Source organism: Phialemonium atrogriseum, assembly GCF_030411735.1.
Source record: "Phialemonium atrogriseum strain 8032-3 unplaced genomic scaffold QBC33scaffold_10, whole genome shotgun sequence".
In the NCBI taxonomy this organism is placed as follows: Eukaryota; Fungi; Ascomycota; class Sordariomycetes; order Cephalothecales; family Cephalothecaceae; genus Phialemonium; species Phialemonium atrogriseum.
The window spans coordinates 271,115-287,167 of NW_026848147.1; the positions used below are offsets into that span (position 1 = coordinate 271,115).

At 55.7% G+C, this 16,053-nt stretch overlaps 7 protein-coding genes across 7 annotated transcripts; 3 read left to right on the forward strand and 4 right to left on the reverse strand.

Moving 5' to 3' along the window:
• Positions 1-65: 65 nt before the first annotated feature.
• Positions 66-2,112, reverse strand: QBC33DRAFT_470538 (uncharacterized protein). The gene is made up of 4 exons (XM_060425182.1): positions 1,425-2,112; positions 781-1,354; positions 351-691; positions 66-266 (listed from the first exon to the last, which is right to left on the reverse strand). The coding sequence occupies exons 1-3, from the start codon at positions 2,023-2,025 to the stop codon at positions 565-567; spliced, it is 1,302 nt and encodes a 433-aa protein (XP_060284238.1). The 5' UTR covers positions 2,026-2,112; the 3' UTR covers positions 66-266; positions 351-564.
• A 156-nt stretch (positions 2,113-2,268) lies between these two features.
• Positions 2,269-3,571, forward strand: QBC33DRAFT_618907 (putative nad dependent epimerase dehydratase). The gene has a single exon (XM_060432718.1). The coding sequence runs from the start codon at positions 2,550-2,552 to the stop codon at positions 3,471-3,473; it is 924 nt and encodes a 307-aa protein (XP_060284239.1). The 5' UTR covers positions 2,269-2,549; the 3' UTR covers positions 3,474-3,571.
• A 2,335-nt stretch (positions 3,572-5,906) lies between these two features.
• Positions 5,907-6,499, reverse strand: QBC33DRAFT_450173 (cytoplasmic thioredoxin isoenzyme 2; the record flags this gene model as incomplete). The annotated part of the gene is made up of 3 exons (XM_060424553.1): positions 5,907-6,114; positions 6,180-6,284; positions 6,375-6,499. 3 exons carry the CDS (start codon positions 6,497-6,499, stop codon positions 5,907-5,909), a joined length of 438 nt encoding a protein of 145 aa, XP_060284240.1.
• Positions 6,500-7,125: 626 nt separating this feature from the next.
• Positions 7,126-9,353, reverse strand: QBC33DRAFT_450071 (uncharacterized protein; the record flags this gene model as incomplete). The annotated part of the gene is made up of 2 exons (XM_060424549.1): positions 7,126-8,773; positions 8,854-9,353. 2 exons carry the CDS (start codon positions 9,351-9,353, stop codon positions 7,126-7,128), a joined length of 2,148 nt encoding a protein of 715 aa, XP_060284241.1.
• Positions 9,354-10,542: 1,189 nt separating this feature from the next.
• On the forward strand, positions 10,543-11,564 carry QBC33DRAFT_514318 (alpha/beta-hydrolase; the record flags this gene model as incomplete). Its single annotated transcript, XM_060426039.1, has 4 exons — positions 10,543-10,684; positions 10,757-10,850; positions 10,931-11,280; positions 11,353-11,564. 4 exons carry the CDS (start codon positions 10,543-10,545, stop codon positions 11,562-11,564), a joined length of 798 nt encoding a protein of 265 aa, XP_060284242.1.
• Positions 11,565-11,964: 400 nt separating this feature from the next.
• On the reverse strand, positions 11,965-13,116 carry QBC33DRAFT_536033 (uncharacterized protein). Its single transcript, XM_060427669.1, has one exon. The coding sequence runs from the start codon at positions 12,912-12,914 to the stop codon at positions 12,234-12,236; it is 681 nt and encodes a 226-aa protein (XP_060284243.1). The 5' UTR covers positions 12,915-13,116; the 3' UTR covers positions 11,965-12,233.
• A 355-nt stretch (positions 13,117-13,471) lies between these two features.
• Positions 13,472-15,860, forward strand: QBC33DRAFT_536035 (uncharacterized protein). Its single transcript, XM_060427670.1, has 3 exons — positions 13,472-13,874; positions 13,930-15,005; positions 15,095-15,860. The coding sequence occupies exons 1-3, from the start codon at positions 13,844-13,846 to the stop codon at positions 15,380-15,382; spliced, it is 1,395 nt and encodes a 464-aa protein (XP_060284244.1). The 5' UTR covers positions 13,472-13,843; the 3' UTR covers positions 15,383-15,860.
• Positions 15,861-16,053: the final 193 nt, after the last annotated feature.

A 16,053-nucleotide genomic window follows, 5' to 3' on the forward strand; every position in this document is an offset into this window, starting at 1 on the left:
TAAGACAACTTTGGATATGTCTCACGTTACAGCAGCAAGCTAAAGCATTGGACAACACTGGAAGTCCTCAAAGTAATTACAGATTGACGTGTCATACTTAGTTCCACGCACAACTGATTCGCCATCTTCTAAGGGGAAACCTGCGTCAAAAACGGACTTCTAGGTTCCTCCAAACTATGCACCCAGTCCTTCGTTCTGATCAACCAATTAATTCATTACGTCGGTATGATCCTCCAAATTGAGAAGGACTACCAAAACAAGATCCTCTTTACTCATCCAAGTTCAGGTTCGCTTAGTTAGTAGACGCAACTGGCCAAGTCTAAAGACGGTAAGTAATAGACATTGCTCACGTCAACGTTAGGATATGGAAATATCCATTGCCTGTCTCAAGGTTCAAGGCCCAGAACGGTAATCCCGATGCGAATATCGGTAACTGGTTCCAGAACAAACACATAGCCACCAAAAGACTGAAGTCGTTCATATCTAACGCCATACAAGGCAGACAGTAATTTCCGCAACCTGCAAACAGGGGTGTCAATGAGTGGCAATTCAAACCTGTGTGAATCAAAGGGACCCTCCTCTCGAAAGCAACCAGCCCTTTGTTTCATCAATCCCCATCAGTGCCGAAATAAGGATCTTCCCAAACGTCTCAATGTCATCGGCTCTGGCGTCTCGAACCACTTCCAATACGCTGTCCGCGAGAGACCGCCAATTAGTATCTTTGACAAAATCTCCGGGCATTCAGAGACCCTCCACCGGGGGCGATGGTGGAACACTCACTTTCCATCCCTAACGACGAAATGGTCCCTGTCCCTCCACGCGACCGCAAAGTCGACCGCGTCCGCCGCGCGCCACAGATGCGCCGACAGCGTCCACGAGCGGCGCGCGCAAACCCTGCCGACGCACTGCATCGGCCGCTGGGCCCTGAGCAGGCGGTACAGCTGCAGCATGAAGAGCGTCATGGGGAACGTGCGGCTCGCCGACTCCTGGAACACCCAGCCCTCCCAGAACGCGCGCGTGGCGCCCAGCGGGTGCAGCGGCAGGGCCTCCCGGCCATCGGCGGCGGAGCCGGGCGGCGGCGGGTGGTCGAGGCTGATGTGGTCCAGCAGGGCCATGCAGGCGGCCTCGAGGGCCGGGTTGGTCGCCTCGGCGGTGCCCGAGGCGCGGATGTCGCCGTCGAAGAGGCGGATGATCTGGTAGAGGAGGAGGGCGTGGGTGTGGGCGAGGAGGTCTAGGGGAGAGGTGGGAAGCGGGGAGGAGACCAGGTCTTGGACTCGGGCCTCGATCGTGCGTAAGATGATGGTGGAGTTGGTGGGGTTCTTTGCTATGTAGAGACCGCAGCAGGCATGGGCGTCTGAAGATGGCGTCAGTGGAGGACCTTCATTCTTCTACCATAGTTAGTCTATTGCTAGTTCCCGACCTACCCTGCATGGACCGGGGCATATGATCCTTGTAAAGCTGAGGATGACACCACGGTGTTTGGGTTTCGAAAACCATTGTTTTGGGAGCTTTAATAATCTCATCAAGGGCGTACTGAAACCGTGTTGAAATAAGGGTGGCTTGCTGCATTGGTGTGTATTGCGGGTAAGGAATGAGGTCAAGCTGGGCAGAGGAAGGCTCCACGGCCAGGATCTCGTTCAATGTATCCTCAGGAGTATCCATAATGTAGTCCAACATACTGAGGCTGCAATCCATTTGCGGCGAGCTATTGCCCATCAGGGATGTAAGTGAAGCTGCAGGTTCCAGTTGGCCCAGTTGAAGATCCCAATGAGACAGTCCAAGGGGCAGTTCCGAGTTTGGCACTGAAGAATCCCCTTGCAGTGCTTGCATAGAATCCCCTGCCCTGTTGAATTTCCTTTTAGCTGCTGGTGTCGGTGAATACCTGCATTCCATCTTCCGCTGCGAGCATCTTAGGCAAGCAGGCCAGCCCAGGTCGCAACGACGTTTGGCCTTGATGCAGCCAGTGCATGACTTCCTCCGAGGGGGCGGATTTCCCCGCTCCGCAGACGAGAGCGATTGACGCATTGGATTGGGGATAGAGTTGTGCTGTCAACCATGTGCTGCTGCCGGATCTCCCCATAAATGGTGCGGTCTGGAGAGAACATCGCTGCTCCCAGGATCTCGATCGTCGGTCTGTTGTTGCTTAGCAAGCTGGCGGAATTCCGCCATATCTTACAGTGTCCACACAGTGAATCTACGGTGGACTTAGAACAACATCTATTGTTTTCTGCCTTGAAATTACCAAAACCGCCAGGTGCTTGGAGAGGACAGGTGGATAGGTTGGATGCTTAGGAGTACTCAAGGTTCAGGGCAAGAGGCTTGCGGAACTCCGCGGAAGGATCTCGTCCACGTCCCGCCGTCGCGTCACCAAGACACCATGGGTGCATGACTGCAGCGTGTCTACCTATATAACCCCCTCCAGAGTCCTGTCGAAAATGAAGGTCATCAGTCCCTCAAAGAGACAGAACAAATCCCAAGCGCCGACCACAACACCCCCAACTTAAGGCTTGCAAGGTCACAAAACCTTCGTCTTCTCCTCTAAACTCAACATGTCCACCTCTTCGACCACCGCGTTCGTCACGGCCGCAACCGGCACTCAAGGTGAGGCCGTAGCGCGACACCTGCGTGCCATCGGCTGGACAGTCCATGCCACGGCTCGCAACATGGACGCGCCCGTCGTGCACTCGCTGCAGTCCCTGGGCGTCGAGGTGACCCCTGGCGACTGGGAGGACGAGGCCGCGCTCACGGCCGCCATCGCCGGCTGCTCGAGCCTCTTCTTGAACCTGATGCCCAAGCTGGCCGACTTCACCTCCGAGGTGCCGCACGCGAGGCGCATCCTGGCCATCGCCAAGGCCGCCGGCGTAAAGCACGTCGTCTACTCGAGCGGGCTATCTGTCAACAACCCGGAGAAGCGCGCTTACTACGTTCCTAACAGCATGCCGGCCGAGGTGCTGGGCTGGAAGAGGGAGATCGAGGGGCTCGTCAGGGCGGCCGGGTTCGAGGCGTGGACCATCCTCCGCGGGGCCTTCTTCATGCCCAACTTCCTGCTCCCCAAGGTCGGCATGTACCCGGGCCTGCGCGAGACGAACAAGTGGACCACCGCGCTGACGGCCGAGACGCGCATGCCGATGGTCGACACGGAGGACATCGCCAAGTTTGCCGTCGCCGCTTTCCGGGACCCCGGTCGATTCCACCGGCAGGAGATAGGCATCGCTAGCGAGCTCCGGTCGCCTGATGAGCTTATGGAGTTGCTGGGAGAGGCGACTGGGAGGGACATGCGGGCGGTTTTCCTGACGGATGAAGAGATCGAGGCGCAGAAGGACACCAACATATTTGTGGTGGCTCAGCTTATGTCGAGAGATTTGGGCGATTGCGTGGACATTGACGAGGCGAAGTCCTGGGGCATCCCGTTGGGCACGTTTAAGCAATTTTTGGAGAGAGAGACGAAGGCTCTGAAGGAGACCTACCCATGATTCGATTAGACTTTGGCCTGCCAAGTTGGTCGTGCAGATTAAGTAAGGGGATTGGGAGAGTTGGAGTGAATGAGTATGTGTGGACTCAAACTAGAAAGTAAATGAAGATCATGATCGCACCCTTCCGCCATGGGAATTTCTCTGCGGGCATGCGCCATTTGCTCTGCGGGCAGGTGGTAAGTTGGCAACAGCTGCATCGCTGTCACTATTTCCATCGCTGTCATTATTGCTATTCCTAGCAACGGCAATAGCGATGGACAGCAACGGCAAGAGTGACAGGAGTGACAGCAAGAGCGATAGACAGCAATGGCAATAGCAATAGACAGCGACAGCAATAGGCAACAGCAAAAGCAACTGCCACCTGTGATGCACTAACCGCCTGCTCGCGGAGCAAACAGCGCACGCCCCTGGAGAAATTTCCTCCGCCATGTCCAATGCTCGGCTTCTCTGGATAGCTGCTCCTACTCAAGCATCCAATCTACCAGTTGATGCCATAAACTAAATAGAACACATTTAGCTACATGTCAGTTACCCTTGTTTTGGTAACGACTTTGATTTCCTTGATAACGCGTAAGCGACGGTGTGCCCCTTACCATCTCACTCCCGTCTATGAATAGGCCCAGGCAACAGGGCAATCCCATAACTGCTCGCACCAGGCACGTAGTATTCACGTAGGAAAAACGAACAGCCGACAATAATCAACTCCCGTCCAAAATAACCAAGGGGCTAGGAGGGAAGATAGTCAGACGAACAACATCGCCAGGGGTCAAACTCAACGTACACACACGAATAAATAATAAACAAGGGGAGAAAAAAGAAAAAGAAAAAGAGAGAGAATAGCAAAAAGCTCACCGGTGAACCCTGGGGGTCACCGGCTACGAAAACCCCGGCGGGGTTTTACTTCAGGGGGGGGGGAGTCGACCGCGGGACGGGGGGTACAACGGGCAACCCGGTGGCTGCCCGAGGGGCCAAATACACCAGGTGGCCAGCCTGGTGTATGTTGTCCGATATTGCGTGACGGTATTGGGCATTATATGCCTTGGGCAGGTGGTAGGGGTAGGTACCTGTGTAGTTTTGAATATCCTCTCACATTCACTTGGGACTCTTGTACTGGACTTCAGAGGCTGGGAGGTGACAGTCGACGCTGGAAGGTTAGGTTGATAACACACACCAGGTCTTTCAATCCAGCCTACGAACTCGGCTTCTTCACATATACTTGATGAGGCAGATAGTGTTCTAAAACATGCTTGGGGAATAGGAAACCAGGCATCTACACTTAAGCTATGTCTCAAACAGCTCTACGACTGCAATCCAACCTATTTCAATACACAGTATGGCTGCTTGCTTATGGTCGAGTTTGTCAAACTTCAGATGTCGGGCGCTCAGCTAGCTACCCCTGAATATCTTAAGTAGCTTCTTCCGTTCTATCAAGGAAGGATTTTGCAGCCCTTGATACGATATCTTGCTCATACTTGATATATAACGACTCGCCCGGTGCATCATACCTAAGGAGGATGCCATCGAAGCAGAATTTGGCATGTAATGATTGTTGGTGCATGCCAAGAATAGATCCCTGAAACCGATGTGTTAACGCTAGAATCTGATGGTTGGAGTTGGCCAGATATATTTCGAGAATTGGGAGAACCGCCTAGGAGCTTGCGAAGTATTCAAGCAACTCGGGCGTGACGAGGCTCATGTGAGAACTTCTAAGAAGCTGCCTGCATAGACAACTTTAGGTAAGGGTTAGCCCACCATGTCCCAGTCAAGTTTACCCCTAACCGGCATCGTGCAGAGGTGTAAGCCCCTGTTTCGATGGCCTGGTTGCATCCCATCTTGAGACAGAGAAGATTGGAATCCATCAATCCGGGAGCATTAATCGAAAATATCGTGCAGATGGTTTGCGGGCAACCGCCTTGGCGTCCGAGGTGGTTGAAGAAGGAGCGGGAAATGAAAAGATCCTACAACACTTGACTCCGGCACTCCGTTTCCCGAGAATGACTACAGCCCAAAGTACTCGCCAGAAATAGCTGGACAAAGCCGGTGACCAGCCGAATGAGCAGACTAGATCTCGGAAGCAAAATATGCTGGCGAAGTGATCAACAGTCGAGCATGTTTCGAATCCATACGAACCACGGAAATCCAACAAAGACAATGGAGTTGGCGGGAAGTCGACCGACCCGAACATGGTATATTCTCGTGCTACGAGTTTACCGGCGCTCTATCTTGACAACGCAACGTCTCGGGATACATCGTTCGATTGGCCAGACTATCAGGTACCCACGACCTATCGTGCTCGAGGGCAAAAAAAAGGAGCGAAAAAAGGAGGCCCCTTGTTCCAGAAACAAGGCCGTACGCGAAAGCCGGGGCCTCCGCATCTACCAAACCGCCGTTCCCGGCCCCACCCTACATTTTCCAGTCCATACTAACTGGCGCTCAGGCGGCGGCGGTGGCGTACTTTGTGACGAGGCTCTGCAGGGGGCCGGGGTTGGCGCCAACGAACTCGTCGACCTTCTCGCCGTCCTTGAAGATGATGAAGGTGGGCATGGCGCGGATGCCGAGCTCCTGGCTCAGGTCGGGGAGGTGGTCGACGTCGAACTTTGCAAAGTAGACAGTGTCCTTGAATTCGGGCGATTCCGACCACCTGTTTTTTTTGCACACCCAGTCAATGTTTGTGTTCTCTTGCGATGGGGTAGTCGGGGAGCTTACTTGGCGACTAGCGGCGCGATGGCCTTGCAGGGGCCGCACCACGTTGCAAAAGCGTCGAGGACCACGATTGGGTTCTTGGCGATGGTCTCCTTGAAGCCATCGAGGCTGTAGCAAGGCTGGTTAGCGGGGCAAGAGAAACAAATGGCGCGCCGGGGCAGGCCCGGGCGCGCAGTGGGGGAGGGGGGAAAAACTCACGTCTCGATGTTGTGGATAGTCATTCTGGGCAGAGATGTGTGGAAGCTACGAGAGGCAAGAAAGCGCGGTGCAGTGGCTGCGGAACGGAGAGCAGGGTTGAGGACCCGAATTGGATTGAATGGCATTGGTGTTTCGTCGTCGAGGACAGCGAGGGACTCGGAATCTTATAGGATAACAGATGCGGCTGGCGGGTAACGTATTTAGGTGTCGAAATGATGCAGCTTGACTGAGGTAAGCTACCTCAATGACCGGTAACCCGCCTGAACCCGCCTGCTGATTTGTCACGACCCGATGACGTGAGTGCCGTAAAACCCCACATGCGGCGTCCATGGCGACATCCATACTAGGTGTGTACCTAGTCAGGTTTGTACCTAGAGAGGCGAGTAAGTACAGATTCCATATGATTACCAAGACCATCTTGAAGCTAGATTTCTCTTTTTTCTCTTCCTCTCATGTATAAACCTGTTAGATTGAATTCAAATTCATATTGAAGGTCCAAGATACTCTTAAGCTGACCTGGAAGGTTCCAAGCGGTTGGTAGCCTTCTTCAGTATTTGTCATGTGGAAATCGAAAGGGGGGTGTGATTTTTCAGCCACAGGCATGCTGATCCGGAACTCGGGGGACTCGGGAATAGCCGCCACCACCTGCCGCCGTATATCTTGGACACTCAGGGGAGCGGAACGATTTCGTCATTTCATCAAGCGGTCATGATAATAGTACATCACATGGAACACTGTACAGGACGCACCCTCACCTAAACTGCTGGACCTCCCCTTCGAGCCCAAATCCGTATCTCATCTCCCCCGGCTTCCAGCCCGAGCCGATGCTACCCCCATCCAGGACGCCGAGCCCGATCACCTCCGGACCACCCCGGGGTATCATCCCGTAGCCGAGTCTCAGGCCCTTCACGTCGCCCGGCAGCTCGCCGCGGTCCTCCCACCCGACCCGCTCCAGCGCGGGGCCCCTCGTGGCGGCGACGATGCTCGAGAACCGCGTGTCCCTCATCGCGCCGTCGTTCTCCCGCACGGCGTGCGCGCCGACCGCGACGCCCACCAGCGCCAGCACGATGGCGATGCCGTAGACGATCCACAGGTCCCTGGCGTGGTATCTGTACATGATGGCGGTCCGCGACTTGACGCAGGGGTACCTGTACGCCTCTTCGCCGCCCGGCCCGCCGACCCCGACCCCACCCTCCCTGAGCGTGCCGCTCTGCTCGTCGGGGCGGGCCGCCCACACGACGTCGACGAACTGCGGGTTCGAGAGGAGCGACAGGACGATGTCCTCGTAGAAGCCCTGCACCAGCCCCTGCAGGTCCGGGTGCGGGAAGAAGTTGCGCCGCTGGTCGAGCAGCCTCGTCTGCACCGCCGCCGTGTTGGCGATGGCCCCGTCGAGCTCGCGCGCCATCTCCACCGTGCCGTTGACGAAGCGCCGCAGCATGAACCCCAGGCTGTGGAACGCCGCCGCCCGCCGGTACCGCCCCACGTCCGTCGTCGGCCGCACGTAGTTGGCCTCGGGCGTCGCAGTCGTGTTGTCGGCCGTGCCGTCGTCGCCGGCGTCGACGCCCGGCACCAACGTCGTGTTGACCACCGGCGTGAGGAACTTGCGGCTGGTAATGGTGGTCACCTGCGCCGTGTCGGTGTAGTTGAAGCGCGCCGTGTAGGCCGTCTCGTAGTTCTCGCAGGCGAAGAGCTTGGGTATGAAGGAGCTGCTCCATGCCGGGTCAGACGGTTCCTTCGGCAGCGGCCTGTCGGGGTTTACGATCACGGAGTAGCCGATCCAGACGATTGGTTCAGTGCGGAAGGCGCCAAAGTTCTTAGGATACGGCGGCTTGGTCTTGGGCATGCCCCCAATGCTGACGTCTTCCATCTGCGTTGTCGAGTACTCGCCCCCGCTAGTGAAGGCGTAATAGCTAAATAGGCCTTTGGGCAGGAGGAGATCCATGCTAAACGGAGGCGCAATGCTCCCGGACTCCTGGGTCAAGTTGACGACCTTTGCGTCCACGCCGCTCGCAAGCTCGGTGCATTTGTATCCCGGCGCGACAAATTGGATATCGAATGTGCAGTTCCATCCACTCCCACATACCTCCAGAGAGGCGTTTGGCCTAGGGGCCACCCCTCCCATGAAGGCCCCGAGGGTTGCCGTCTGCTGGATATTCATGCTCGGACCAGTGTAGTAGTCGAACCAGCCGGGCGGGTCCTGGTCGGGCGGCTTGGTGGTATTCCACAAGGATATTGGAATTTCGTACACGCCGTCGATTCTCTTGGGAATCCGCCATTCGTTGGTCTCCTCAAAGCTGAAGTTCAGCGTCCGGACGCCAGGACAAGTCGTCTCTTGCACCATAGTTGTTGGCTCAACAAGCAGAGTGTTTGCACTCAGGATTACCATCAACGGTGCGATCCTAATTAGAGTCCATGTCCCGCCGTTAGAGAGACACGCACTTTCCCTAATATCTCCTCACATCCGACCCGATCAACTTACCAGACAAAAACGGCCAAGGCCATTGCCACCCTCGCACCTTTGAAAAGCTCCCAGTTCCACAGCGAAATGAGATCTTCCGTCGCGACGAACAGCGAGTCCAGCGCCCCGATACTGAGCAGTCTAGTCTGCACCGTCGTCCACACGCGCTGCCGAAAAGCCGTGACCACCGCGGCACAGAGTCCTGCCTTTGCCCCGAAGGCCAGCAGGGTCCCGTACCGCAGCATCTGGATCTGGTTGTCGGCGGGCTTGCCGTCGAGGGTATCGTAGAAGATGTGGTGGCCGACGGCGCACACAAAGCCAAAGGCACAGAAGACGTACATGTTCCACGAGGAGTGCCATTGTGGGGGCCAGCACACGCTGCGCCGCGGCTTGTACTGGCCCGGGTTTATCTGGAAGGGGTCATACTGTTGCGGAGCGAGGTCCGATGAGCGGCCAAACCTAAACCGCGATGAGCCAGGGGTGCTGGGCAAGAGCTTCGCCTGTGGATCGAGTTGGCCCATCTGGGCCGTGTTCCAGGTACTGTAGGGTGTGTCGTGGAGGTGGTCGTCAATTTCGTACTGCGATGGCCGCGCAGGCATCGCGGTCGTCTCCAACTGCTTCAATTCCGCGCTTTCCATCTTGTTCGTTGTCTTCACATCTGGCACCGTTTTTTCTAAACATGATGTTCAAGGGAAAGCGTTGCGAGACCACCGAAGGGCGACGAGACCTTTGGAGAACATGGCGACAAGGACGACGAGGTGGCTCGGACTTGTGTGTTACAGACATGTGTGTTGGTGACAGAGTGAAAGAAATGTCACTTCTGATGAACAGCCACAGTGTCGGAGTGTGGGTGGTTGGTTGGCCGACTTCCTCTTTGCGGCACAGTCCGGTACCGAATGCTCGGGACGCTCCCGTCTACGGCCGTTTCCCTTCATCCAGTTGGTGTTATGCCCTCTTAAGATACCGTTGTCAAGTACACCCTCGAATGCTATCCCACATTGTCTACGGCGTACCTATATTAGCAAAATCTCGTACCATAAATTAGGAGCCCACGAGAACGCTTCAAACAAGATAACTTTGGAAAGTCAGCTTTTTAGGGGGTTGTTTGCCCTTCTTGGTTACCTATCCACGCACAACTCACTCCTGCATATCCAGTGTGGCTCTGCGAAACCAACAGGGGATCTTGTTGGTGCCAATCATGTCTCACATTAAATTTCCTAGAGCTGATAGAAACCACAGATAGGTTGTTTACTGTGTCCAGCTCCAGGAAGATCACCACTGTTGTCACTTCCAGTGGAATGTGGGACTGTTGCCCCGTGAGAATACTTTACATACAAGGAGAAACGGACAACGTGAGGAAATCCCAGGCATGCAGTGTCTAGTGCCGACATATAAGTCGATCTGCCGGTTGTATGTATGTGCGGCGTAGATTTAGTGAATAATGTCGAATTGGTCGGTGTTTAGCCAAAACACGAGCTCTATTACTCCCCTCACAACATGCCAAGTCCGTTATATTGCGAATTCCTCTGCTCTGGGTGCCGAGCTACGGAGGAAGGGTACAATAATTGCACCAAGACACGCAGGTAGGGCCGTACAGGCTATGGAAGGATGCGGGGGAGCCTGTATATATACGAGCTTGGTGCTGCCACGTACATTCGCGATTCTACTGCGGACTGTACTCCCTCCTAGTCACGCAAACTGTTTGACATAATGCGATCACATTGGATTACTCTGCTGCTCTGGGGTGTCGGCTCCGGCAGTGCACGGGCTAAGGCACAGGACGCATGTGTAGATGCATCAATGGTTGCACATGAGGGAGCTCCAGTTGGAACGGAGGAGATTGTCGACGGAGGTGAGACCTGGCCTTGGAGCCAGCCATTGAAAGCAGCATAAGCTAATAAGGCCTGCCTGCGTCATCTACCAGTGACCCTATATATCACAAAACCCGAAGGAGAGCCCAAGGCTGCGGTGCTGTATCTAACCGACGTGTTCGGCATCCAGCTGGTCCAAAACAAGCTGTAAGTCCACCGTCCCGTGAGTCCCTCCAGCAGACGAAGCCGAAAACTAACCGTAATCGCCGTCCCAACCCCCCCGCCAGTCTCGCCGACAGCTTCGCCCGCGCAGGATACCTCACTGTAGCGCCGGACCTCTTCAACGGCACGCCCGCCAAGGCCGACATCAACATCTCCAACCTCGCGGCCGCCACCTTCCTGGCCGCCCACGACGCCAGCGACACGGACGCCATCGTCGCCAAGGCGGTCGCCTACCTGCGCGACACCGCGGGGGCCAAGAGGGTCGCCGCCACAGGGTACTGCTTCGGCGGCCGGTTCGCCTTCCGCGTCGCCGCCGAGGGCAAGGGCGCAGACGCCGCCTTCGCCGCGCACCCTGCCAATCTCGAGGACGGCGAGATCACCGCCGTCAAGGGGCCGGCTTCCGTTGCTGCTGCCGGTGAGTTCTCCCCCGCTGACGACTCCTTCTTCTTTCTTTCAAGGCGAGTTTGCTGACCCGGAGCCTCCCCAGAAACCGATTCGATGATGTCTCCTGAGAGGAGGGGCGAAATTGAGGCTCTCCTGCTGAAGGCAGGAGTGCCGTACCAGTTTGCTCTGTATTCGGGGACCTCGCACGGGTTCGGCGTCCGAGCCAATATATCGGACCCGCAGCAGAAGTTCGGAAAGGAGTCGGCGTTCTTGCAGGCGGTCAGATGGTTCGATACCTGGGTAGCGACCGAGTGATCGGTGAGCTTCCACATAGGCCTTGTGTAGGCCTATCACTCCCGCGTCGTGTTAGACAGACTCCGCCCTGAAATATGTGCTCTTGCGTCCTTGGGCTTCTTAGCTAGAGTCTTGATGTCCATTGCTGTCCCTGTTGGTGTCCCGAACTGAATGACACTTATCCCTCTGCAGAATGAAGGGTGCATCGGCAATCTTCAATAAGGGGTTGGGCAGTTATGCAATGAAGATGCTTGCCCAGCACGGCAAGTGAGAATCTCCAGGAGACCTCAATGCCTCTCGTATTTCAAGTTGAAGCCTCGGGGTAACAAGGCCGGCCTGATTACTAGCCAGTTTCCTTCTAAAGGTCGTGGGGAGCACAGTAAACAGCCCGAGAAGATATCGCGCTGGCTCACTGGGACACAGGAGGTTCAAGATCTGCAATTTATTAAATAGATGAGAGACTAGTGTACATGTCGGGTAAACCCATATCGACACGACGCATTCCAGCCCTTGGTCTGCATTGTCGACCGAACTCAGTTCAAATCAGAGACTCCAATATATCTCAGTGGTAATTATATTTTTCAGAAGCGCGTGTGGTCTATTATGATTCCTGTAATCATGATCGTATATTGCTGTGCGCCAAGTTCGATGGCGAAAAATCAGGGTCGAATAATCAATCGGCGATGTCTTTTATGCGCGAGCAACATGGCGTGCAAATGTCCCATTCCAAGAAGGGTATGTCGTGTGCCACATGCCATTGTCGTACGTCCTGGTGCTGCTGTAGGCAGTCGAGAGCGGTATGGGGGTCGTGAAGGGCGGCAAAGTAGACTCGATCATGGACGGTTGAGCCGAGTATGTCTCAATGGGAGTGGTACTCTGACTGGACGCCGACAGTACTGTACTTCGCGAAGTGGAGGCGGTGAGTGTTCCGGACTGGCTCGTCGTAGGTGCTCGGGATGATGAGGAGGATGGGGTAACATAGACGACGGAGATCTGCGTTTTGGTCTCTTGATTGGGGTTGATGTTGACCGTGGAGATGGAAGTCACGGTGTTGGTGACATGCTGGGTCACGGTCGGAAAAACTTTGACTGTTTCGATGGTCGTCTGTTGGGGAAGAGTCGACACCACCGTCTTCACCACGGTCACTGGCGAGTCATCTGAGACTCCGTTACTGCCGGTGCCGGTGCCGGTGCCGGTGCCAGAGCCCTTGCTGCCAGATGTACCGGAGCCGCCATTAATTGGGACAACTGAGTATCGTGGTGCGAGTGGTGATGCTTTCTGCGCCCGCTGTTCAACCAATGGAAGCGATGAAGTTGATGCCCACAAGGCTGAGAATGCGAGAAGAATGGAAGCGGAAATATTGGAGCGCATCTTAAACAACTGCTTGAGACGCCGATCGAAACCAAGAACCAAGACAGGTCACGGAATGCAGGTGGAGAATTGAGAGAGGAGATGAGGGAACAAACCTTAAGAGATCGGCACCTACTGTCTTATTTGGCTGCTCTTGAAGACATGATAATCTCGATGGCTGGTGAGGCGGCAGACGAAACTCCTTCATCAGAGGAGGCTGGTGGTCAGGGGAAATCACATGCCACTAATATGGAATTCGAGGGTCCGACCCACCAGCCACCTGGTTTGCGTGCTCATGATCCCTGCAGGCATGTGGCTCCACCATCCAGTAAGCAAACAAATTGATTCGAAGAGTAACGCTTCGATTCCTGTGGTATTATCCGTATAGGCCGGTTGCAGATTTATGGGAAGACAACATTCTCTTTGCCTGATCAATATTGCATACACGAGCAAACAGTTTGTCGCACACGATACCAACGTGTGGCTAGGGAGATACGTACAGATTAGTTAATAATGTGGGGCGTTGCCTGTGGAGCCAGGGGTGGGCCTGGGGTGCCTGGGTCAGTGCGCAGATCTGGCGTATTAAGCTGATCATATTGTCCTATTCCATCTGCGATGCACCGCCATATCTCGCCAAGCAACTTGAGTGCTCAGCCACCTCGGCGGCGCATTAGCTAGTAGTAGCAACTTCATAGTCGCAAGCTCGGGAGAGGGGACGAGAGATTCCCACAAGGAACCACACCATTCACCACAGCCCCCCATCCCGTTGGCTTCCATAGTCAATAAATTCTGCTCTTCGTCTACCGTCGCGTCTTGAAATCTTCTCTTAATCTTCCCAGGCATCGCTGATTTCTGACATACCCCAGCTTCTACCCCGCCCTCTTTCTACTACCCCTCCACTGATTTTGGATCGCGTAACGTCCGCATCTCCGTGTCAAGTTTAATACGCCATGTCGTATCCAAACTACCCGCCATATGGGCGTAAGGGATCCCAAGGATTCTCCAGAATTGACGAACGCATACTGACTGCCCACAGAACCCCCTCCTCAGCAAGGTGGCTACTACCAGCAGCCGCCTCCCCAAGGCCAATACCCACCTGCTCAGGGCCAATACTACCAGCAGCCTGGGCAGTACCCTCCTCCCCAGCAGGGTGGCTACCAACAACCGCCTCCGCCGAACCAGTACGGCTCACCCGCGCCACCACCACAGCCTTATGGTGCTCCTCCGCCAGGCCCGTACGGCCAACCACCTCCCCACCAGCAAGCTTATGGCCAGCCGCCACCTCCGCAACCCTATGGCGCACCGCAGGGCCAGTACGGCCACGGCCCCCCGCCAGCGCCATACGGGCAGCCGCCACCGGGTCAATACGGTGCGCCTCCGCAGCAGTACGGAGCGCCTCCGCCGCAGCAATATGGCGGCTACCCTCCGACCCCGGCGTCGCTCGGCTACGGCCCTCCGCAGATCATACAGTGGAATGGAGACGCGGACGCGAATGCCCTGCGTTCTGCGATGAAGGGGTTCGGAACGGACGAGAAGGCGCTGATCCGCACCCTTGCGACCAAGGACCCGCTACAGGTGAACACCATCCGGGACGCGTACCAGCGCCTGCACAGGCGCGACCTCGTGTCCGACATCAAGAGCGAGGTGAGCGGGTGGTTCGAGGCGGGCCTGGTGGCGCTGGTGCGCGGCCCGCTGCTCCATGACGTCTTCATGTTGTACGACGCCACGGACGGGCCTGGCACCAAGGAGAAGGTGCTCAACGACGTACTTCTCGGCAGGTCCAACGCCGACATCAACGCCATCAAGAGCACGTACCAGCGTGTCTTCGGAACGAGGCTCGAGGACGTGATCCGCGGCGACCTAAGCATGAAGACGGAGCGGCACTTCATGATCGTGCTGCAGGCCCAGCGCGCCGAGGACTCGGCCCCCGTCATCCCGGCCGAGATTGGCCGCGACGTCGGCGATCTGTACAATGCCACCGAGGGCATGGTCGGCACCGACGAGGTGAAGGTCTGCAGTATTTTAAGCACGAGGAACGATAACCAGATCCGGGCTATTGCGCAGGAGTATCGACAGAAGTACGCCAAGAATTTGGAAGACGTCATTCGAAAGGTAATTTCTCGCCCCCATTGGGGCTCGCCGTCTCCCCTTTGCCTGCCGCCCGCTCGGTATCTTTCTTTCTTGGCTAACAGTCCGCCCAGGAGTTTTCTGGCCACATGGAGGACGCTCTGCTTTACCAGTTGCGCCACGCCCTGGATAAATTCATGCACCAGGCACAGCTGCTCGAGGACGCTATGGCGGGTCTTGGCACCAAGGACCATCTCCTCGTGAGCCGCGTGGTCCGCTCCCACTGGGACCGTGATAACATGGCCAACGTCCGCGGCGCATACGAGAGGCGTTACCACAAGAATCTGGCTAGCCGGATCAAGGGTGAGACTAGCGGCGACTACGAGAGGTTGATGCTAGCCTGCATTGGAGAGCCTGTCTGATGGGACCGCGGAGGAGGAAGGCTTGGTGGCTACCTATCGAGGACGGGTATGAATAGACGTCAGTAAAGGACTACTTGTATGAGTGCACTTATGTGAATGGGCGGAATCTTCGCCGGCTTACAAGTCTCCGAGTTGCGGTGCCGGACAAGACGGCTAATACGTTGCTTCCTTAACTGCAAGTGTAATACCAAGTTGCCTTTGACTTATTGAGGGGCCTCGAACTTGTATACTTTATGTTTTCTACTAGTCGCCTAGCCCCGTAGTATGTCACCGAAGAAATGTTGGCACTCTGGTGGGAAGCATCGGCACACAGTTGGGGACGTGGGGTTGTCGAGACACTAACAGATATACTCTGGATTTCCCGGTGCCCAAGATAAGGGCTCAGGTATCCGTCCACAAACCTCATGCCTCCGAAGTTGCCCCATATTTGCCAATAGTCTGAAACGTTTCCGAGTTGGGTTTCTGAGGCAGCCTGCAGCTTGGATAAAAGGCAGTGCCGCACACCCAGTGATGCTATAGCCCGGTCTAATAGTAGTGGTTATATGTTGTCCTGATTCCACTCGCTGGTTGGTTGTTTGGCAAACGTTAATGGAGCTCCAGGGTTTTCTTCCCGCGCCCCCACTGGTCAACAGACAATAAAACACTATACTCTCGTAGCGTAAAATATTTCT